At 42.6% G+C, this 23,920-nt stretch overlaps 1 protein-coding gene across 4 annotated transcripts; it reads right to left on the reverse strand.

Annotated features, from left to right (window-relative positions):
* Positions 1 to 1,942: 1,942 nt before the first annotated feature.
* Positions 1,943 to 21,750, reverse strand: trpv4 (transient receptor potential cation channel, subfamily V, member 4). Of its 4 annotated transcripts, XM_054731718.2 has the most exons (18): positions 21,507 to 21,750; positions 19,228 to 19,419; positions 16,859 to 16,971; positions 15,214 to 15,656; positions 14,485 to 14,660; positions 9,413 to 9,565; positions 8,762 to 8,902; positions 7,407 to 7,705; positions 7,148 to 7,327; positions 6,895 to 7,059; positions 5,212 to 5,304; positions 5,037 to 5,110; positions 4,639 to 4,804; positions 4,496 to 4,562; positions 4,111 to 4,406; positions 3,856 to 3,983; positions 3,410 to 3,531; positions 1,943 to 3,326 (listed from the first exon to the last, which is right to left on the reverse strand). In XM_054731718.2, exons 3-18 carry the CDS (start codon positions 16,865 to 16,867, stop codon positions 3,226 to 3,228), a joined length of 2,613 nt encoding a protein of 870 aa, XP_054587693.1. In that variant the 5' UTR covers positions 16,868 to 16,971; positions 19,228 to 19,419; positions 21,507 to 21,750; the 3' UTR covers positions 1,943 to 3,225. The 4 variants fall into 4 exon arrangements, with proteins under 4 accessions (XP_054587693.1, XP_015828113.1, XP_054587692.1 ...); XM_015972627.3 differs by lacking the exon at positions 19,228 to 19,419 and having other exon boundaries at positions 6,901 to 7,059; XM_054731717.2 differs by lacking the exon at positions 19,228 to 19,419.
* Positions 21,751 to 23,920: the final 2,170 nt, after the last annotated feature.

Genomic DNA, 23,920 nt, shown 5'->3' on the forward strand with positions numbered 1-23,920 from the left:
CAATATGTCTTCCAGTGGCTGCTCATTCTAATCAGATATGTCACAGGTTGGTGCAATATTTAACTGAGGGATCATGGGAAGAATTATTCAGAGAGTGGAAAATTTATGCATCCACTTGTTTTAAAATGCAAGATTCACAAGTGAGGGATTGAAGTTTCCTCCTTCTGTGTCAGGCTGCTGGACTTTGGACAATAACAATGTTACATGAAGCTCTAAATCAACCTGAAGTGTTGTTTATTGAAATAAGAATGAGTTGGCCTGAATCCAGTATGGTGTCCTCTCCCGACTCAGCAGCCTAAACACTTTAAAGCTTAACTGGCTGGACAATAGCTGAACAATTTGTACCTCCAATACCTAAGCTAGTTAGTCTACCCTAACACCTCCTGCATGAGGCCTTACCTTTCCCTTCCACCACATATACCATTACAACGTGATCCTGCCTGGCTAACGTTTGGTTTGTTGAGACACTTTTTGTGGCAGCCAGCACACGCCTGCTACAAGCGGGTGAGCCATTTTGTTAACAGCTCACACTTCCTGTGCAAGCATGTGGTTCCAGAGTTGCTGACAGTGACACTTGCAGGACCGAGCCCTGCCCTACTTAACAGGCTGATGGGAGGAGGGCAGGCCAAGTTGTCAGCAGCGCTAGGTGCTCACTGCTCAGATAAACCTGGAGGATTAGTGGCCCAGTTAAAGTTGGGGCAAAGAGGATTAGCCTCTTCTCTGAGGTGGCGAGAGATTCCCCGTGTCCTTCAGCACTGCTGGCCTCGCTGAGGAGAGATGAGGGAGAAGGAGGAGGAGGAGGCCCTTCGCCATCATTAATGTGAAAATCTTCAGAGGAAGAGGAAAAGTGAGGCGTAATGATGAAAGGTGAAAGGCAATGATCCCGTTCGTAAAGTGTTGCCAGCTTGTAGTATCATTAGGAAGCAAAAGGCTCATAATTACTGGCCAGGTGTTCAGGGGACCTGAAGTCTTCTGTATACAATATTTCATAAATGTCAGATTCAACAAACTTGTTATGGAGCCTCTGACAATTCAATATTTGCAAAAATAAATGTGCAATGTACAGTATATATATATATATATATATATATATATATATATATATATATATATATATATATATATAAATAAAACAAACAGACATGGTTCATGTTTGTCATTCCTAATTCGGTGCAAAATTCAGACCTCTGCTGCCACCAGCAGGACATGGAAGGAGCTGCAGATGGTAAATGATGCGAGCTGGGCTCTACAATCTTTACACTGGAAGAAGACTTTATCAAAATTTGTCCTACAAAATAAAATTTGTATTGAGCTGCAAAATGCACCAGACCTTTAATAGCACTTTATAAAGTTTTTTTATTCATATGGATCCCACTTTTTATTACGCTGACATCTTGGATTAGGTTCTTTGTATTCAAGCAAAAAAGAATGAGCTATGGTTTAAAGCAGGTAAAAGTGATACAAATACACCTAATGCCTTTAAATAAATAAATATTTTTAAAATGAGGTTGCTAATTATTTATAACAGAAATTTCCTCACAAGCCTTTGATTTATGATCCCAGTGTTTTAGACGTTTCCTTTGGTTTAAAAGTAAATAGCTGCATGGTACTGCATCATATTGATTTGTTTTGGGGGGGTCTAGTGTGCCACATGTGGCCTCAGTGCTACAGGTTGCAGACTTCTGTTTTAGAGGTTTGGATTCCGTAAATGACACAGATGAATACTTTATTTTAAAGGTCTCAAATGTAAGAAATAATCCAACTCAACAGCATCTTAATTATCTAAATAGATGTTTAATACACAGCCATAATCCACAAAAAAAAAATTAAATTAAAAATCACTTTTACTGATTTCAACCTTCCTGCCTAAATGCTCAGACTTTTTATTAAGGTGCTCATTTAAATGGATCCTACATTAATGGTGAAATAAAAGAGCCACATGGATATTAAACATGACCAGTGTTTACTTCTCTGTGATGCTATGTACAAAAATTATAAACAAAAATGAAAAAAAAAAGACAGAATGTAAAAATGCAAAATAAAACAATGCATGGAAATGTAAACAGAGCACAATGACCTGTGACCTTCAAACTAAAGAGAATTTAAGAAAATGACCTGCAGCACAATAACACACACATATGCTACTTTGCTACGCACAAAAAATAAACAAAAATTAAAGCTTTGTGGGGCAAAGAGCCAACTGTGATGAAAACGCTGCAGCAAAGGGGGGAGTGCATAATGGCAAGAGCTGATTATGCAAACACCCCAGCTGCAAAGGAACAATAACTCTGCAAATTCAAAGACAATCCCTAACACGAAGGACTATTGTCCCACATTTGCATATTTGCTTGACAACTCTAACCTGCTCATCATGCCCATCTTGTGCAGAATACTGTCTTTGTGTTCATATAATAATGCACACATCACAAACTGGCATAGAGCATTGTTGCTGCTCAAATGACAGCTGTTCTGCCTGAGCTGGCAGCTCCAGCCCGTGCCTTTCAAAGTAGAGTATTTAATTAATACAGAACAGAGAAAATATATACTTGTGTAATATATAAATAATTTCTACAATCTGGATCACTCCACCTTAAAAGCAAACATCATAAAAAAGTTCATCTTTACGACAAACTTGAATGAAATGTAAGGCAAGCAAAGTTGATTTTTAATTTCTAAATCTAAAAATGTATTAAAATATATCTACTAACGTGTTTATATATGTGTGTGTGTGTGTGTGTGTGTGTGTGTGTGTGTGTGTGTGTGTGTGTGTGTGTGTGTGTGTGTGTGTGTGTGTGTGTGTGTGTGTGTGATTGCAGAGCTAATACGATTATACCATAAAAAACATGTTAGAAAACCCAACAAGAGCCGTGGATGTTAAAGTCCCTGAGTGGTCGGTCGCTCACTGATGCAAAGGCACAGAACCGTCTGGAAATGGGTTTTCTGTGGGTTCTTAAAACACTAAATTCAGTTTGAATTCTAAATCAAGTTTTTAGTGTTTTCATCTGTATTTAGAGTAGATATCCATCCATCCATCTATCGCCTATACCTGCTTGTCCAAGCAGGGTCGCCGGGAGCAGGTGCCTACCTCCAGTAGTCCTATCTCATAACATTTTATTCCATCTCTAGTAAAGTGTTGCATTTATTTCATCTACCTACAAACTAATAGCATCAGCGATATTTGTAATGTCTTCTTTTCGTCTACACCCTATATTATGACTGAAGCTGTCAGTGTCTGAATGACAGCGGCTCCATCTCTACCACCAACTCGCTCGCTCGAGGACTTTTACTTAACTCCACCACTCGCGGGACCACCGTAGTCCAGCGATCTGAGGAAGAAAATTTTATGGGTCTGAGTTTGAGTTTAATCCACATCACAATTGTCTATGCTTGTCCACAGTAGGAATCTCACCTCTCCTCAAGGATCTGCCACCTGGATGTGACCCAGTGGTTTGGCTGGTCTCACTTTTACCTGGATCCTCGTTGATTATTGCCAGGTTCTGGTTCCAGTGACACCAGTTAACCTCATCCACCCTGAGGTTACAACACACCATTAGAAGTGACAGATGTCTGAGTTTCAAACTTTTTATTCCTATTGTTCAGCGTGTGGTATGAATGGGATTAGGCCAACATTTGTAAATAAAAACATTTTTGCTTTGTGCATTTTCTGCAGCTCAGCTTCACTCATTCTAATATGAGACTCAATAAGCGATCAGTCTCGTTGGTCACATTGGGAAAACGCTGTAGTATCGAAACAACTGGAGAAATAATGCTGGTATTTTTCACTTCTGATCAACTAATATTAAGAAAAAACTATGTAGTTTGATGATATGGATGTTTGGACTGCATGGGAAGTACCTGAAACACCAACGTCGATCTGGAGTGCCATCCCAGTTCTTTCCCACAGTGACCATCTCTCCAGCTCGAAAAGACTTTCTAATACAGACTGGAAAAGAACGCTCTATATCCAAAATGGTCTTGGCCCACTACAAGTAAAGCAATAGCAAATGTCAATTTTGTACATTTTCAGGTACTTAAATGAAAACTTTTTCATTTGCTAAAGTCTGGGGGACTTAACAACTGTGTCATAGATAAAACTGGAGCCTCTGTCACCTGAAGCTTCCAGATCTTCTTGCTCTCCTTGGACACCTGTCCCACAGTCTGCCCCATCAAGGCAATCAACATGTTGAGTAGCAGCACAAAGGTGAGGATAATGTAGGTGACTAAGAGGATGAGGAAGGCCGCTGGGTATCGTGCACTATAGAGCACATCCAGCTCACCTATCCCAATGGTCAGCTTGAACAGGTCCAGTAGGAAAGTACTGAAAGTGTCTGGGTCCCTGCACTTTGGGTAGGTGAGACAGCTATCGTTACACAACGTAGGGCAAACGGGTAGGAGAGACACCAAGGCTGTGGGGTGGAAATACATCTGTGAGCACTTCGAGGAAATAATGAATAAATACAAACAAAAATGGCAGAAGTCAAACATCTCAGCTCACCTGAAGCGTACCCAATCATGAAGAGAAAATAGACCAACAGAAACCTGAAAAGGTCTTTAAAAAGAATCTAAAAGCCAAAAGAAAGATAATCATGAGAGATAATAAAACTTCAGGTAATTTAACTTTTATCTTTAATATTGGACCTTCTGTATCATGATGCTGTATGTTCCAGTGAGCTTCAGGCCTCTGGTGAAGTAAAGTGTGTTCATCCAACCCAGGACAAGAGCAAAGACCATGACGGCGATGTAATCCTTAACGCCAGACAGGTAAAGAGCAGCTGTGATGATAATCAGGACAGAGTAGAGGAAACTAGAGGGAAAAGGAAGGACCTTGTCAGTGAACGAGAACACTTATCTAAGCCATCACTGCTAAACAAAAAGAGCTATTGCTTTAATAAAATATAGATCTGCTTTAACAGGTTTAAAAAACTACTAATACCAAGTGGAAGTGTGAGAAATAAAGGACTGAGCTGAGTGGATGTTCAGATTAAAGTTATGAAGAGATCAGGAAGGTGGTGCAAAGTTGAAGGATGATGACTTACTACAGCAGCTGAAAAGATCCATCCATAAACAAAGACTTCACCTCAGGCCACTTCTTCAGGAAGACTTCCTTAATCTGCAGAGAAACATTTCCATAATCACACTTAGCTACAGGTCTGATAGAGGATCAGTGTTATCGACGATCACAGCAAACTGCCACGGAGTGTGTTGGCTCACATTAGTGAGGAAGAAGAAGACTCCTGATGCCAGGATTACAATCTCACCAGCCATCCGCAGGTAGTCAGAGGAGGTGGTGTAGGGGTATGGAGGCTGCAAAAGAAAAGATAAAACTAATATGACTTTTTATAATAGTTTAATTACAAACATATTTATGAAGTTCTTTGCTCTAAATCCCTCTCACATACAGCGACTTCATCAGTTTTATTCTTGACATAATCAGTACTTTCTGGAATGAGCCATTTCAGGGCTCTGCCACTTTAAGAAAAAAAGCTGGAGCTGGCCACGCCCACCCTTCCCCACTCAGGCTGCTATAAGCTGAGAAGCTCCAATATGCAGGAGGGGCTCGAATTAGAGCCGCTGCTCCTCCAGCAGCAGCTCTCTCTTGCATGTGAGACGTGGTTCTGTTCTAATTACTTCATTTGTGACATCACAAATGGGGAATTTTTGAAACGGCTCATTTTAGACACATAATTGCTAAAATTAAACACTGACAGAAAACTGATGGATGAGTTTGGGGTGTTTACAGAAGCAGTAGAGGCCCACGTGGTAGCACAAAAGGATGCAAAAGGGTTTTGCACGATAAATCCTCTTTAAATTACAGTGAAACTCAAGATTTAGTACATTCACTGAATATAATGTGGAAAATAAAACAAAACAAGTCAAGTTTAGTTATAAAAACAGTTAACAGTTAAGAACTTGCTTTATTTTTATTTTTTGCATACACATACATAAAAATATTAGTTTATTTTATAAAAAGCCAAAACCAAAAAACAAGCCAAGTGGATGAGTTTAAGTATCTCGGGGTCTTGTTCACGAGTGAGGGAAAACTGGAGCGTGAGATCGATAGGAGGATTGGTGCTGCATCTGCAGTGATATGGGCGTTGTACCGGTCTGTCGTGGTGAAGAGAGAGCTGAGTCAGAAGGCGAAACTCTCAATTTACCGGTCGATCTACATTCCTACCCTCACCTATGGTCATGAGCTTTGGGTAGTGACCGAAAGAACAAGATCGCAGATACAAGCGGTCGAAATGAGTTTTCTCCAAAGAGTGGCTGGGCTCTCCCTTAGAGATAGGGTGAGAAGCTCGGTCATTCGGGAGGGGCTCGGAGTAGACCCGCTGCTCCTCCACATCGAGAGGAGCCAGTTGAGGTGGCTCGGGCATCTGGTCAGGATGCCTCCTGGACGCCTCCCTGGTGAGGTTTTCTGGGCACGTTCAACCGGGAGGAGACCTAAAGGTAGACCCAGGACACGTTGGAGGGACTATGTCTCTCACCTGGCCAGGGAACGCCTTGGGATTCCCCCGGAGGAGCTGGCCCAAGTAGCTGGGGAGAGGGAAGTCTGGGCCTCTCGCCTTAGGCTACTGCCCCCGCGACCCGACTCCATATAAGCGGATGAAAATGGATGGATGGATGGAAAAAGCCAAAGCAGATGTTTCTTCTAGTCTCATTATCTACACCAGCTGTGAGCTGCATCATCTTAGAGCAGAATTAGTCCTTTTATCTATTTTAATTATAATAAATAAGCTCATATAAACTCATCTTTGTTTATCAGTTGTATAGTTGGTGCAGCTTCATAGCTGCAACATACTCAGGATAAAAACTCTAAACATATTTGTGACACAGATAATGAGATTTAAAAAAAACTTTTCTTAAGCTAAAGTTCTGCATTCTGAGTAAACTCACACACACCGTTCCTTCTGTTGGGTGGAAATAAGCCACTAAGGTGAAGATGATCATGGAGATGAGGTAGGATATCACACTGATGTAAAAGGTGGCGGCAGCAAACTTCTGCCATTTGGCCCTCAGCAGCTCGTTGAAAGGCTCCACAGCCAGCATCTCATGGCGGTTCTGATCACAAGAACAAGGACACAAAACTTTTTGTTAGACAAGCAGCAAAGTTTTTTATGCTCAAAGGGAGTTACTGCACTTCATCTACCTCATTGCGGCTGTTGTAAACGAGGATTTCCAGCACAGACGGCTCCTCCCCACATGTGTCCACGTAAGACAGGTCATAAAGCGAGGAGTACACCGGACCATACGCCCAGTCCTTAAACTTACGCGACAGGTGACGAACTTCCTCATCCTTAATCTCTCGTTGGATAATGTGCTGGAAAACCTGTGGGAACACAGAGAAGCTGATTATTTGATTTGAACATCAAATCAAAAAGAAACGCAGCGATCGTAAATGTACCTACCCCTGTTTTGCCAAGTTTGGCGGCCATCATGAGAGGTGACATGCCGTCGTTGTTGAGGATCTTCTCCAGGCTGCAGTCTGGGTAGAGCTTGGTGCACTTAACGAGCAGCATGTCGTACATCTTTGTGAGGAAACGGGTGTTGTCCTTGGTGTTGTCTGCAATGTGAACTAGTGCGTGCAGCACTGTGTTTCCTCGTGAGTCCTGGCGTCGCAGGTCGGCCTTCTTGTGCGGGTTCTCTGTCAGGTAGTGCACTATGTTGGGCTGGTTAGTACATGCGGCGAGGGAGAGGGGCAGCTCACCTGGGTAAACGACCAGAGAGCACTCACATCAATTTAGAATCACAGGAGATTAGTTGAAATGTGCTTTTAGTAGAATAATAATAATAAAACAACCGGGGGGTTAATTAAGAGCTGTATCTGGCATCTGTAGCCTTCCATAAAGCCGACTAAACACCGGATCAAAGATCTGACTTAAATCCCCACCTTGAAAGTGGTACAATTAACGGCTGTTTGAGGGAGGGGCCCAAAGGGGACAGAGTGCCAAAAGCAGCTGCTGAAAATGCGCCGTTGCCATGGGTGACAGATTACTTTGTCACCTCACATAGAAACGCTCCTCTTCATGGATTTGCACGGGTGCACGTAGAGAGTTAGCGTGAGCCTAAATCCCATTAGCCATTAGCCCTGCCAGGTTCCTGTTCACCTCGCTGCAAAGCTCCGCGGCAAATTACTCACACTGGGCCCGGACACGCCGGCATTTGGGGATGACAACCGTGCTAAGTGAAAATAGAAATCCTCTCTTCTGCGATGAAAGAAGAATGTGAGACTTGATTTTGATCAAAAGAAGATGTTGGATTTGAGCTTGGTGGAACATCAACACATGTCTGAAAATTCAAAAATGTACCTCTGGCTTCATTTTTGAATGGATTCTGAGTAACAATTATTATGAAGAGATTCCAGTTCCCCGAGATTGTGGTGAAATCTTAGAAGATCCAGCAGAGGGCAGTGTTGATTTGGCTCCCAGCAGGATTATGATGTTTACTTTTCCTAACTGCTGAACACAGACACCTTTAGACACAACCTATAAGGCTTGTGTGTTTTGGGAGGGAATTTATTATGACGGTTACTCGTACGAGTGTAGGGTATAAGGTGGAGTCCTGACAAAAACAGTTAAAGTAAAAAAGGTAGGAGGGACTGATGTCACTTCCTTTTTACGCGGTAGAAGGCACGTTTGTGACCGGTGAAGTCACTGAAACATCAAATCCACCACGTCATTACAAACTGAAATGATTGAAATGACAGAAGCAAAAGAATAAAACCACAGGAGCACACTTAAAGGGTTGCTGTGTTTGCTGTTACCAAAGTAGAAGTACCCCCCCTCGTCTCTGGGCTGGAAGAAGCGACCCCTTGCCTGGGCGTGAACATCAGCTCCCTTCTCCACCAGCAGTTCCACGTACTGTTTACAGCGTCGCTCAATGGCAATGTGGAGTGCCGTCTGGCCTGATGACAAAAACACATAAGAGTTACTGCCACTGAATTCTCCTCATACCTCTGCTTCAGCTTAATTAAAAACATGCCGCCTCGATTTCATAACGGCGTTGACTGAGAAAACGATGTTGACTCGAAATCTGTGAGAAGTTACAAAAATGTTTTGATTTATAAATTCTCATGTGAGCTTGACGGAAGCAAAAACAAAAGTGACTAAAGGTGTTGGAAATTATGGAAAAGAGGGCATAAAAAGATAAAAGTTCCCCCAACTATCTTACAGCCAATAATGAAAGGGATAAACTCCAAATACACAAAGTCTGGATGTTCTCATTTACAGGCTGTAAACACGTTTGAGCCTCAGCCTGGCGAGAAGATATCAATCCTAAATAAAACAGTCACTGCTTGTTTCTAATCAATGGGGTCACGATAAGACCCTAAACGTAGGTTTCACAACTGTTCAGTTCTAATTAGTCTCTTTATTTACCACCAATAAAAACATGTTTTATGAGTTTAATATCTTACCTCTGTAATAGAGATCCCTAAATGGAGTATTAATAAACTCCCTGAGGTTTCCGGTCCTCTCTGCAATGTCCACCAGCAGTGGGATGGTGTTGTTTTGACCCCCATACAGGTTCAGCAGGGCTTTAGGCAGACATGTTTTCCCCGTGGAGGGCTCTAGTGGACAGATTAGACACAGAAAGCTTTAGACCAAGTTGGTTGAGCCAACCCAAGGCATTTTGAGGAGGGTGATATGGGAGTATGGAGCCACTTTTACGTGCCATCCAGTCTCTGCACAAGCAAAACAAGAGCCGTGTTTACATTCTCTGTACAAAGCGGAGCTCATTCCTAGTGCAGGCTGGACTCGTCCAAGGCCAGTTCTTGTCTCTGACTCTGTTAGTGATGATCAGACAGGACCTCAATGCATGGTCATGGAGGGGAGGATGGTCTTTGTAAGTTTCTAGTGGCGTCTGTAAGGAACAATCGTTAAAAGGGCCAAGGTGAGAGTGTCTGAGGTCACGGGTCTCCACATGAAAAGGATGCTTGTTGGGCTGAGTCTTTGCTTCAAGCAGTATCGGATTTTTCCCATGAATGAAGGCAGGATAGAGAGGGAGATGGATCACTAATGTAATGTGGGCTTTGCACTGGTCAAACATGGTCAGTCGGCTAAAAGGTAAATTTCTTGATTTACTTGATCCATCAATGTTCCGATCCTCTCCTACGGTTGTGGGGTTTGGATATTTAAGGGTTGTATATCCTTTGTTCTGGGAATGCCTTGGGATCCTGCAGGAGGAGCTGGGATGTGTGGCTCCCTCTCCTGTTACCTCTGAGACTCCGCCTTAAAGTAGGCATCTGCTGTGGTCTCTAATATCAATGAATGCCTTGTGAGGCATTTTCTGTAAGAAGAAAAGCTCTGGTGTTTCTGTTTCAGGAAGTAAAAGGTAGTTGGAGGAGTGGAGTGGAGTCTTACTCATTAATATTCATGATATATGAACATCTCGCCTCTGATTGGCTAAAAGCAACACAACTTTTCCCCTCTGTTCACCCAGCTTTCTTTGGTTAAAAAAATGCTACGCTGATGTTTTGCCTCCTCCAATAAAACAAGCCTGAACATGTTCTGACATTTTGCTATTGCTAACAGTTAGCTCACTCCTGGACGCTAAATCAACACAGCCTTCTGAGGTCCCAACAACCAAGATGGGTGAGACCATGTAGGCTAATTTTCAGTGTGACATAGATCTGTGTAGCTTTTTCTGACCAGACTGTTTCCCTGTCTATTTTCTATCAACGGCTAATGCAGGAAAGAGGTAGAAGAATATTTTCACGTTCAGCCTGCATGTGAAACTAACCCCGGGTTTCCACGGGAGCCGTCAGCAGCACGTTACTGCAGCAGTACGTCTTGCTCGCGTAAGCTGCTGCTTGGCCCTTCCCACGAGACGCGAAGCAGCAGGGGAGCAGCTGTCACTGACAGAGCACGAAATCACACGAGTGACTTCGTCAGTAAACACAACAACAAGCAGGAGAAAATTACGACATGGTTTGTGTTTTATGTTCTGTCCGTTTTATAATCGCCAATACGGACCTGAAAAACAAAGGAGACCGCTAGCTAGGTGATAACTTCTCACGGGGACGCACAGTTAGTAACAGTTTTTAAAAGTAAAGCAACCGGAAGGCAGTACGTTCTTTATTCTGAAAATCTCGGTAGCTTCTCTCCATTTCCGCGTCCGATTTCCTGTCTTTCCTTCCCCAAAAATGTCGAACTTGACCCGTTTCAGAGGCGTCGGGCGTAGAAAATAGAACCGGCGCGTAAAGGCCGCGACATGCTGCTCCTGAGACGCGGCCGACTCGCGCTGCTGACGGCTGCCGACGGCTCCAGTGGAAAAGGTTCTGTTGATCACAGCGGTTCCTATCAGCAGCTATGACGTGCTGCTGCAGTAACGTGCTGCTGACGGCTCCCGTGGAAAGCTGGGGTAAGAGTGACCAACTGTATTTCATGGAGAGCAAATTTGTTCATTTCTCAGTGAATCTCCACGTTTAATAAGTGGTGTATGTCAGTTAGGTTGGCAGTTAGTTGCCCATAAACCCTGATATTTTGATCTCCTTTTTATCATATGTCAGTGAGCATCTTTTTTGACATCAGTGGTTGCTTCATACATTTGAAAGTAACAATAGATTTTTTAAACTTCAAACTAGCTTTAACATTGATCTCAGTGATTGCGGAGTTAGAAGCTTGACAAGTTTCATATCTTGACACCACTCTGCAGACCACTGCTGACCAACAACTGCACTTGATAGTTTTGTAGAGTGGGTAGGTGCCCTAGTGTCGCTCCTTACCTGCTGTACAGTTCTTAGCTGTAATGCAAGCAGTTAGCATTTTCAGTTCGCCGATCGTCAATAAAAAGCAAAAGGAGACGAAAAAAGAAGTTTGCTTTGTCAGTTGGCATCATGGCGAAGCCTGGAAGTAAAAGTAAGAAAGTATTGTCTTCGGAGGCGAAGCAAAGAGCTAAAACACCAGCACGCTCTTCACTCATTTCTGGGAGCTAAAGAAGGCAAAGAAATCACTGACTGATGGTGACCTGGCTTTGTTGCTACTGGACTTTTGTATTGTTTTTTTGTTTTTTTCCAATAGTGTGGATGTTTTTCCTTCCGGGGATGTTTCTCAATGTCAAGGAACCTTGCCTTGATATCTTGGTCCCACCCCGGTTACCTAGGAGATACGTCATCAGGAGCCACCAAGACGTGTTCCAATCGGTTCCAATGTTCATGTTCTACCGAGGCATGTGCTCTCCGTTTGTTAGCCGTTTAGCTAGCTGAGCAAGGACACATGGGAGGTGTCTTGTAGCCTAGCCTTGGCCAAAAATTACCCACAATACGCCGCTGTATTTTCAAAAGGACGGCGGATCAGAAGCCGGCAGCTACTTTGGGGACTATTTTCAAGTTAAAAAGTAAGTCAACTAATTTAAAGTGTTTTTTTTTTAGATCCAAAGAAGTTTCTATTGTTGGTTAGTTGCTTAGTAGTTGCAGCTTCGGTGGCTAGCTGGTAGTAACTCGCTTATATTTTTTAATTATAATAAACATGTACACGATTTAAAAAGTAAAAGGTTCGTTATATATTTATATTGAAACTAATACATATAAAATACAACATTATCTCCCGTGTCACGTGACGTTACGTGACCGCCGTGGAAGCCGCGGTCACGTGATGCAAGTCTGTTCCATTTAACCATTTTCTTTGACCAAGGAAGGACGGTGTCCTTGTAAGCAAGGCACCTGCCCTCGCCTCGCATGGCAAGGCGCCTTGACATTGAGAAACACCCAGGGTTTATTTTAGTATTCGTTGGCTCATGGTATTGTTAGCTAGTGGATAGCGCTAGCTACAGCAGGCTGCAGAGGGGTTGTTTACATGAGCTGTAGTTCCAATTTCTACCAGTAGTTTGGAGGAGAAGGAAACTGCTCTGTGTTACTTTAAAGAGATGATGTGTATTTTCCCTGGCGATAGGGGGCAGTACATTGCAAGCCAGCTGCAATTTTGTGTTCGAGTAAAACCTTATGGACGGATGGCCATTAGGGTCAAAAATCCTTTGGAGCACAACCTCCAGCAAAATGGCAAGCACACCAAACGCCCATTCATCACTGGCAATGAGCGAAGAGACAAATGTGTAAAACAAAAACATTTATGAATGGCAAACATTTTGTAACCGATTGTTACAAATCAGTAAATTTATTTTTGTCCTCACGAACTCCCATAGAAGGAAACAAGCTGCTAATATGGTGTTGCCCAGAGACTTAGACCCGCTCCCATGTATTTTAGACCCGATTTTTATGGCCATATGTTATAAAGCTGCCAATATATATTTACAACTGGGCATCATTTAAATAATTTTGAACAATATTTCAATGTATACTTCCAGAGATTCATGGTAAAAACTACATATTGTCTCTTTAAAGTTTAGGGTTTTAACTTAAACTAATCACCTGAGATTATTTTACCAGTTGTTGGTAGAATCCAGATATTCGATAACATATAGGTTCTCTGGACTCAGTCCTCTGCTCTTCCTGTATATAACCCTGATAGATTTAAGAGTTGTATCACAATTAAAGAAGCGAGCACATGATTGCACCCGGATGCAAGCAGTTGGATCCCGCTTTGTGTTTAACTTTTGATTTCAATTACGGAATTAAAACAACTAAAAACCAGATAGCAGCAAAAAGAGAACAGAAACACACAAGCAGATAAGGAACTGAGAAAATATGCTGGCGGAAAGTGATCACCGAAAGTGAGCTAGGTACAGATGGACAGGCGTGTGGAGCTAGAAACAATCACATGACTAAATACAAAGAAACAAGGACCAAACTGGAATATTAAACACAACTATAGCATCATGACACATTGGTGGAAATAAAGAGTAAGCAATATTCTAACAAGGTTTTTATTTATTTGAAACAAAGTTTCAGACATTTCTCATTTGCTAGTTTGAGTCGCTTTCGTTCATTCTCATGTTAATTCAATTAGTGGGATTCAGCTTTTGTCGAGCTGATTCAACATGATGAGATGACACTAACTGGAGGTTGTGTGTGTGTGTGTGTGTGTGTGTGTGTGTGTGTGTGTGTGTGTGTGTGTGTGTGTGTGGGGTGTGTAGTGTTGTAAAATATGCGACTTCTAGTTTCCCAAGTGAACAAAATGGGAATTAGTTCACAATGACACAAGAGAGCAAAGAGTTTCACAACTGTTGTGTTCATCTCACCAGTTTCAGATTCATTTTAACAGGGTGAGACTTAGACTTCACTTCTAGTCGCTACTCAGTTGAAAGTTGAATGATGGTAAAGCTTTACTTAATGGTCCCACAAACTCAGCAGTTGGCTGTGATTTCTCTCTGCTCCCTGAGAAAACCTCTTAGACACACACAGGAAGCCCCATGTTTGAATGGGACAAAGGCCACACAACTCCACCTTTTCTCGCTCACATCCTTGGAGCCAGAAGTGACAGCGAACAGGGCAGAAACAGAGAAACTCAATGGCCAGGCAGATAAATGAAAAGCCTAAATTCTCCCTTTAGAGCAGAGACAGCTAGATCCCCAAGTGCATTTAGGTCTTACCTCTAAACTCCTCATCTGTTAACCTCTTCTGCTGATCCTGCAGGTACTCCTGCAGGCCCTCGAGGGCCTCTGGTTCCCCACGTGACACACACTCAAACAGCAGAGAGCGATTGAAGATTTTCATTACTTTTGGGGGGTCAACGCTTTGACCATCATCACCTGAACCCTCCGTTTTCCTAAAAAAACACAGATCTTGATGTTAAACAATGTCACACATTGTGCTTGTGCACTAAAAAAGCAGAAATTCCATTCAATCAAAGTATTCTATTCACTTTTGGTTGGCGGAAAATTAAGAATTAAATGTTGCACAAACCACCTTTGAAGAAAGCACCAACACCCCTTAGTGTCTGGATAAATGGACCTCTGTGAGTGTGAGGTGGGTAGCAGCAGTCAGGAACCAGCAGCAGCCTAAATATGACCTCAGCAACCACAGAGGATCCAACAACATGTTCTCTGTTCAGCCCGTGTGTGTGTGTGTGTGTGTGTGTGTGTGTGTGTGTGTGTGTGTGTGTGTGTGTGTGTGTGTGTGTGTGTGTGTGTGTGTGTGTGTGTGTGTGTGTGTGTGTGTGTGTGTGTGTGTGGCACACCTCTGTCAAAGAAACTAAAGTACAGAAAGTGTTTGTTTGATGACAGAATTTTTCCAAACTGACCAGTGTCCATATGGAAAACCTGATCCAGTAAACTATCAGGTCCTGGAAACACACAGGTGCTGTTCTGTACTCTTCTCACCCTCTTGGGAGCTTTTTCCTGCGTTTCTTCTGGTTGCTTGCATTTCCGTACGTTCCATAATCAAACAGAGAGTCCATGGGTGCTTTTTTGGGGCCTGGGACCACACTTGACTCATATATGGTGGTTTCCAGCAGATCCATAGGGGTGGAAATGCCCTTTTTGAAAGCACCCTGGAATTTCATCCGCAGGTTGTGCCTGTTGTCTGAGGGCTGGTCAGTCTGAGGCGGCTCCAGTGCCGACTCCTGACTCGTGTCATGTCCTGGCTGAGAGGCATCCTCGTTTTCAAACAGGTTTGAGATCTCAGAGAGCGGGAAGGAAGCATCGTTCTCCGCCTGAGCGTTTGCTCCATCTCCAGAGTCCACAGACAGCCCGGCTTTGGCAGAGTCAGGAGAGTCTGACTTGGACAGGATGAGGTGACACCTTCTGAGGAGAGCAGAGCGGCCCTGAAGGATAACAGTGAGAACATGTTGGGAAGGTTTGAGGGAATATCTCGTTCAACTAGAAGAACAAGTTTGGATTTGTTTGTTGATAGTCTGGCACAGAACTATTACTTTACATATATACAAAACATCACAAACACTTGCGTACATTCAACGTTTATCCTCAAAGCCTTTTTCAAAATTAGTCTCCCTTCAGACTTTCTTAAATATGTTTTAAATATTTTCTTTAGATTCTGAAATGCTTTTTACCTCATTTTCAGAACTATTTGATCAAGACCACAAATAAAGAATACTAGAAAGTCTGACTAGTTAGAGGAAAACTATTAACTTGTTTAATCAATACATTTGAGCAGTCTCTAGTAGGAATGAATGCCTTGTAAGTCCTTCTCAGGGGGGAAGATTTAGCGATGCACCATTAAAAGTTGCCCACATCACAGCTGAGCTTCAGGCAGCAGGTTTTGCTGATATTTGAACTTCTCGCCTCAGATTGAATAACAGCAACACAACTCTACCACTGAATCTGCTTTGCAATGTGGATGTTTTATCTCCACAAGTAGCAAGAGCCTGTAGGAGTTTCTGCCATGTGGTGGTGTTGCTAATGCTAACGGTTAGCTTAAACTCAATGAGAGGTCCTTCGTTGTTTCCCGGATAATAAAACAACAGCCTCTCCCGTCGTGAGTCAAGATGGGTGAGTCCGTGAATGATAAGTGACAGTGTGACGTAGATCTGTCAGGATTTTTAAATCCTAGAGTTTTACCATCTGTTTTCTATCAGAGGCTAATGCAGGAGATAGGTGTAGGAGACTATTTTCATGTTCAGCCTGCATTAAAAACTCAGAGTGACCGATTAGAATCAGAAATAATAATTAAAAAATAGGTTTTCAGTGTTTCACACCTTTAAGAAATGATGGCTAAGAGAAGACTTTTATTCTGAAATGATTTAATTCATTATTTAAATACATATAAACAAGAATTCTTAAAGAGGTGAGTTAAAAAGACTCAACATCGTTCCTTTCTCTCTCGTTCTTTGTCTCATTTAGAAAAGTGTTATTAAAACGAGTCATCCTCAAAACATTTACAGATTTCAAAAATAGTAGCGGTGCAAAAGTAGCTTTGTTTGCTTGCCAACAAAATAAGAAGAAAAAATAACTTCCAGGAAATTGTAGCTCTTTAATGCTCAACTGCCTTCGTAGCCCCTTCTTATACCTCATTCATCTCTTTTATCGCAGTGATGCCCTCAATTCCACTTCAGGGGGAAACGGAAATGACGCTGAAGCATGAAGACATTCTGAAGCAGGGGAGGGAAACCAGAAAAGGATCTGCTGACACAGAAAAACACGCTTTACAGGCTTTATTCTAAATGACTCAACAAGTCTGTTATGAAGAGATGAGACATACAGAAAACCCAACAGACTAATGCTAAAACCAACAAGAGTCCAGACGCTGTTAGTCAGATGCAGGTGTTTACTTTGGAGAGAAAGATCCCACCACTTTACAACTATTTAATTCTAATTCTAATGATTATTTAACACAAGAAGTCTCTCTGCAGTTTGCATTATGACAGCCACAGAGCTGTGCTAGAACGAGATAAGTTCTCAACAACTTTGCAGACCAAAGGATTTCCTGCATTTGCGGCTGATACTGAGGGCTTATCTGAGCAGGGCTGTGCAGCAAAAGAGCAACTAAACATTAGAGCTGGTGTCCCTCAAAACCAGAGGTGGAAAGTAACGAATTACATTTACTCACTTTATTGTAATTGAATAGTTTTTTTGTATATTTATACTTTTTAAGTCGTTTTTAAAAGCTGTACTTTTACTTTTACTCGAGTAAGTTTTTAAAAAGGAATTGTAATTCGCTACATTTTAAATCATATCCGTTACTGAGTAAAAACAAATTATAGGCTTAATAAATTATAAATATTGTGTGTAGCAGCGTTGGAACAGGAAGAGACACCTGCATGAGCGCCACGTCTAAACCGTGGGGGGTGTAGGTGTACACTTCTTCTCCAAAACATCAGTTCAGTCCTTGTGATCCACTCGCTGTTCACCTCCTCTCTCCCTCCTCTCCTGTGGGTTGGAACCCGCACCTAAGCGCACCGGTGTGACGTCATCACAATTCCACTCGGTTCGGTAGCCAGACTTGGTTCCGTGTTTGAAATGTGGTTCCCCACTGCTCCGCACGGCAGCGGCAAAATAACGTTTAGCGCTCATAACAAGCGGATTCTCAGCGCTTAGCTCATAAAACAGAGGACCTGCTGTTCTCTGTGAGTTAAAACATCCTGATACTGTTCAGGTGTAAACATTGTGCTCCATCCCTGTGTTTGAAGATCCTTCTTGATGCCACAGATATGTGATGATTTAGCTTGTTTCTTTATTTTACTCTATGCAGAATAAGAGATTAAAGTATTACTAAAGCAGTTCAGTGTAGTTAAATTAGCCATGACGTGTGTGTGTGTGTGTGTGTGTGTGTGTGTGTGTGTGTGTGTGTGTGTGTGTGTGTGTGTGTGTGTGTGTGTGTGTGCACATGAGCGTGTTGTGAACTGATGTTGTGATTTTGCACTTGTCATGTTCTGTGTCCCTTTGTTCCCCAGCCCCTCCAGTTCCCACTCCAGGTTCTCCTTTTTTTGTTTCATAGCGCCCTCATGTGTCCTTTGTCTGCATCTCATTTATGCGTCTCCTGTGTTCCTTTAGTCTTCTCCAGTCACCCCTCTGCAGCCAGTCATCCCTCTGCAGTGTTTATAGTTTCAGCTTTTCATTTTTATTAGTCTCTTTATTATGTTTTGTCCCACTGGTTTTTGTAGTTCTCCTTCCCTTTAGAATTTTAGTTATATGGTTGCTTTTCTGTTTTTAGGTTCACTCTTTGGTCATATTAGTTTCTTCCCTGATTAGTCATTGCTTTCACCTGGTCCTCCCCCCACACTCCACACACCTGCAGCTCATCTGCTTCCCATTATGCTCCAGTGTATTTAAGCCCTGTCTTGTCTCTGTGTCTTGTCGGTCCATTGTCGTTGTCAGTGTTTTGTCCGTCTCGTGTGCTCTCCTGATCTTGCTCATGAAAGAGCTTCTGTTTTGCCTTTTTTTTTGCCAGCATTTGCCTTTGGATTTATGCCCAGCCTCCTAAAATAAAAGGATTTTTACTTCATATCCACTTCTGCCTCGTGTCATCCTGGGTTACTGCATTTTGGGTCCAAACCATCCTCTCAACGTGACTGAATGGACCGACCAGCCCAGGACCCAGCAGCAACCCCAGGTAAACGGGATCCTAGCCATGGGAGGAATAACTTCAATGGTGACCCGGTCGTTTGTAGGGCTTTTGTTTGGAACGTTGTGCGCTCTGTGGATTGGGAACTTTCGGACCTTGATTTGGTTATTTCTCTGGTGTACCGCCTAGAGGGGAGAGCTCTGCAATGGGCCAACCGCTACTTCAAGCAATATCTTTTAAAAGAGTTGTCTTTGGAATTTTCATTAAGGATTTGCAGGACGCCTTCTGCCACCCACACACACACTCTCCTCCCCACCTCCATCTGGCTCAGACTGCACTGGCTTTTTCCGGGTGGATCACCATCTGACACCTACCGAAGTTGTATTAAGCGCCCTCTCAGCGTCTCTGAGGGTCCTAACCTCCACACCTTCACCTGGTCCCAACAACGCTGCATCTTCATCCCTGGTAGGTTGTTCTTCCTCCTCATCTTCGGTTTCTGCCATCTCCACACCTCCGTTGACCCAAAACCCCCCACGTCAACGATGCCGCCGACGCCGTCAGGTCTTCTGTGGACAGAGCATCACCAACAGTTCAGGTGTCACCTACACTTACACCTCAGCCCAAGCTCCACTCGCCACCATCTCCAACTCAGCCCGATCTCCTCATCATCCCGGAGACCCGAGCTGTTCAGCCAGTCCAAGAGGTCCAAGTTCTGCAGTCCAAGTCTGAGCTCCACCTGCCTTCACCTTATCCAGTTCCGGCGGTGGTTCCGGAGGACGCATCGCATCCTGTCTCGGCGGTGGTCCCGGAGGACGCATCGCATCCTGTCCAGCCCGTCCACGAGGCTCCGGCCCAGCCCGTCCACGAGGCTCTGGCCCAGCCCGACGCCTCCAGGCCAGGAGTAGACGACGCCTCCAGGCCAGGAGTAGACAACTCCACAAGTGTCCCAGTCTCTCGAGTCCCAAATGGTCCGGTCCCAGTCCCTGTCTCCAGAGATCCTTCCTCGTCCTCCTCCAGGGCCCCCGATCCCCAGAGTTTCCTGTTCCCGGCTCCTGACTCCCCGTCGCCGTCCCCCAAGACTTTCATGGTCCCGCCACCTGGTTCCCCGTCGCCGTCCCCCCAAGACTTGTCCGGTCCCGCCTCCTGGTTCCCCGTCGCCGGCCCCCCAGAGTCCCCTGGTCCCTCCTCGCCCGCCCTTGTGGGTTGTTGTTTGTTTGGTCCCTCCTCTCCCGCCGTGTGGTCTCTCGTGTTCTGTTTTATCTTTGTCTTTTGTTTGTGGTTTTGTCTTGTTCTGGTTTTGTGAGTCTGGTATCCGCCCTTGAGGGGAGGGTACTGTCATGTTCTGTGTCCCTTTGTTCCCCAGCCCCTCCAGTTCCCACTCCAGGTTCTCCTTTTTTTGTTTCATAGTGCCCTCATGTGTCCTTTGTTTGCATCTCATTTATGTGTCTCCTGTGTTCCTTTAGTCTTCTCCAGTCACCCCTCTGCAGCCAGTCATCCCTCTGCAGTGTTTATAGTTTCAGCTTTTCATTTTTATTAGTCTCTTTATTATGTTTTGTCGGTTTTTGTAGTACTCCTTCCCTTTAGAATTTTAGTTATATGGTTGCTTTTCTGTTTTTAGGTTCACTCTTTGGTCATATTAGTTTCTTCCCTGATTAGTCATTGCTTTCACCTGGTCCTCCCCCCACACTCCACACACCTGCAGCTCATCTGCTTCCCATTATGCCCCAGTGTATTTAAGCCCTGTCTTGTCTCGGTGTCTTGTCGGTCCATTGTCGTTGTCAGTGTTTTGTCCATCTCGTGTGTTCTCCTGATCTTGCTCATGAAAGAGCTTCTGTTTTGCCTTTTTTGCCAGCATTTGCCTTTGGATTTATGCCCAGCCTCCTAAAATAAAAGGATTTTTACTTCCTATCCACTTCTGCCTCGTATCATCCTGGGTTACTGCATTTTGGGCCCAAACCATCCTCTCAACGTGACAGCACTGATGTAGCCATCTTTATGCCGACAAAAATGTAACTTTTACTTTGAGTACATTTTATTTACTATACTTTTTACTTTGACTTGAGTAAAAATGTAGGCAAGTACTTTTACTTGTACTAAAAAATTATCAAAGCATTGGTACTTGTAATTAAGTAGGAAATTTTCGTAATCTTTCCACCTCTGCTCAAAACCTATATGGCACAAGAGATTAAAATACCTTTACGCCTCTTTAGATGGTGGGAATGAATGAAAGCTGCAGCCAAGTAAACTAAAGAGTTTATGGAGGTAAAGAGAAGTTTGGGTTTGGATCAGTAAATGAACACAAAGGCTTATGTGGAAGGTCACAGGAAAAGTTTCCAAACAAGGGAGCTTCTTGCTGATTCAAAAGTCTCCTGATGAGGTAGTTCCTGCTCTAATGGGACATTATCCAGAGCAGGAAAGGTCAAAGTGGAAAGAGATTAATGTTTTCTTGTACATGTTCAATGAAAATACAGCTTTAAAGCTGAGAAAACGTTTAAAATAAAAAGTCAACCATGGTAAAATGCACATACTAGTCATGTTTTCTAGGATTTAGCTCCCTCACATTAAACCACAGTGAACAACAATCAGAACAAATATTTTCTCAAATGCAAACTTTTTAATTAAATCAACTCTTAAGAAAAGTAGAAACACTCACCTTAATTCACCTGTAAAACTCTGCCTCGCTCTAGTTTGAAACGCATCAAACTCTTTTGACCTGACTCTTTCCCAGCCGCTTCAGACTGACTCCAGCCAGCGAGAGAACTGAAACTCGGACTAAACGTTTCCCCCGACTCCTGAGCTGAGCTCCATGACAACAACTGAGGCTTTCAGTGATTCTGGAGCGGAGGGAGCGGACACCACCTTGTCTGAAAAGAGTCCCTGCGGAAGGAGATGGTGTAGTAACACACATGGCCGCTAGGGGCGAACTGACAAATTATGGCAGGCCATTGTAGCAAATAAACAAAGGACGCTGCCTCGTCGACAACAGTGTGCACACACATAATCTTTACTATCTAAATATAAAGTAAAACTGCATGTCATCCACTCACGGGTTGGTGCTCTACAGCCAGATAACATCAAGAATGAAAAGCAGGAGAGCTGGAGCTCTCAAGCGAGCACAAATGGTTTTATTAGATACACCTAATTATAATAAAACCATCTCCCAAGTGCTCCAGCTCTCCTACTTTTCATTGTTTACTTTCTATTCAGAATAAACGTGTTTATCAAGTATAAATCTTAATTTAATGAAACTCAAATGCGTTGATACTATTTATTTTATTTTATTATTCATAAGTTTTATGAGCTGTTTTAGATCAATGACTTCCCAATAGATTTCCGATAAATAAGTATTAAAACTTGGGAATACTAGATATTCCCATTTTTGTCCACCTGTAAGGAAAATCAAAGTCATTATGGATAGCTAAACATATGTTTTCAGTAATGAAAGTTGTTACTAGTGATGACTATCATGTTGATCATGGAGAGAAAGAAATTTCAAATGAAATCAAACATACTTTAATGTGTCCATGGGAACAATTCCTGAGTTTAAACGTGTCACAGTAGAAAAAAAGGTATAAATTAAATTTAAAAACACATAGAGTCTTGCGAATAATCAAAGCAAAAATAGGATGAAAACAAAACAAAAATGGAAAATAAAATCTAAATGCATTTAAAAAATACATTTAAAACAAAAATGTAAAAAAAACAAGATATTTCATTTTAATTTTTTGTTTTTGTATTTTCGATCTTCAAAATGTTAATTTAAAATAATAAAATACTTTCTTATTTCTGGACGCACCATACACACAAATAGAAGAGTGATGTTATTTGAATTAGAACTGCATTTCCAGCTGATGCATTTTAATTGGATTAATAGCTTTTAGGATAATAGAAGTTCATTTTTACACAAGTATAGAATGCATCGTAAAGTTTTGCTTACATGAGCTGACTGGCAAATAAATGATAAATCAGCTTGCCATAATTTTAGGTTCAGTTAAACCCATAGTGTCATGCTAAGAAACCTGAGAGCATTCCTAGAAATACCAAAAACAAGTTTGTACAGGTACTGTTTGTCTCTAGACCATTGGCTGACAGCAGGTTGTTTCTCTTTACTCCATGTTGACACTGAATACAGAGGAAATTAAACAGCCATGTTACTTACATCAGCGTGTCATTGACTTTTAAATAACAAATAAATTGTGATTTATTAACACAATAATTGAGGTGTTAATATTTCAATTAAAACTCTCAAGAGATGTTTTATTTTTAGTTCTTACAAGCCATTTGATTCATGACCTCGTTTGCCTCTGCCTAGAAGACATCATTTGTCAAAGCAAAATAACTTTGCTTTCTCATATAGGATGGCTTAACAGGCCATGTTTACCTTGCTGCACTGCTGAATGAACATACCGATGGAGTAAAGTTTCACAAATACAGAGCCAGTGCTTACCTTTTGAAGACCACAGGTGGGAGTGGTCTGTCAGGAGGGTGTGGCAGGAATCCACCCCAAGGCAATACTAGGAGCCACACACAACACAAAATGTAACAGAAGCTTTTTCAAGCTTTTAATAGATGCACAAACCCAGAAAAGTTTTTATGACATTGAAGATTTAAATGCACAACATTAACTGATTTATTATTAATGAATGACCCTTACAGTGAACAGGTCAGGCAGTTGGCTTTGTTCATTTATCTGTAACTATCATGGAGAAATATAAATGATGTTAAGCAAATATCTTACTTGGGAAATTTTACTCAGCACAATTTTAAACACAGATTTGAGCTCTGAGCAAACATTTCTGCAGTTCTAACACTTACAGGGTATTTACAGAAGAATATGTATGATCTGTACGTACAGTACACATAACCCCATAATAACCCAGTACAGCTTGGAAGAACCCTGCACATACTCTGCGAGTTCCCCAAGAGAACCCCACATTCAATTCAGTTGGTCGTTGTCGTCGTCTTCCTCTGCTTATCCCGGTCCGGGTCGCGGGTGCAGCATCCCAACTAGGGAGCTCCAGCCCTTCCTCTCCCCAGCCATATCCACCAGCTCCTCCGGCAGGAACC

This window comes from Nothobranchius furzeri, chromosome 17 (assembly GCF_043380555.1).
Source record: "Nothobranchius furzeri strain GRZ-AD chromosome 17, NfurGRZ-RIMD1, whole genome shotgun sequence".
Taxonomy (NCBI): Eukaryota; Metazoa; Chordata; class Actinopteri; order Cyprinodontiformes; family Nothobranchiidae; genus Nothobranchius; species Nothobranchius furzeri.

Coding starts and splice junctions, on each gene's coding strand:
- trpv4 (XM_054731717.2), bottom strand. Junction 4,563..4,638: donor ACAGCATCATGATACAGAAG/GTCCAATATTAA, acceptor TTTGGCTTTTAG/ATTCTTTTTAAAGACCTTTT. Junction 3,984..4,110: donor AGAAGATCTGGAAGCTTCAG/GTGACAGAGGCT, acceptor CTTTACTTGTAG/TGGGCCAAGACCATTTTGGA.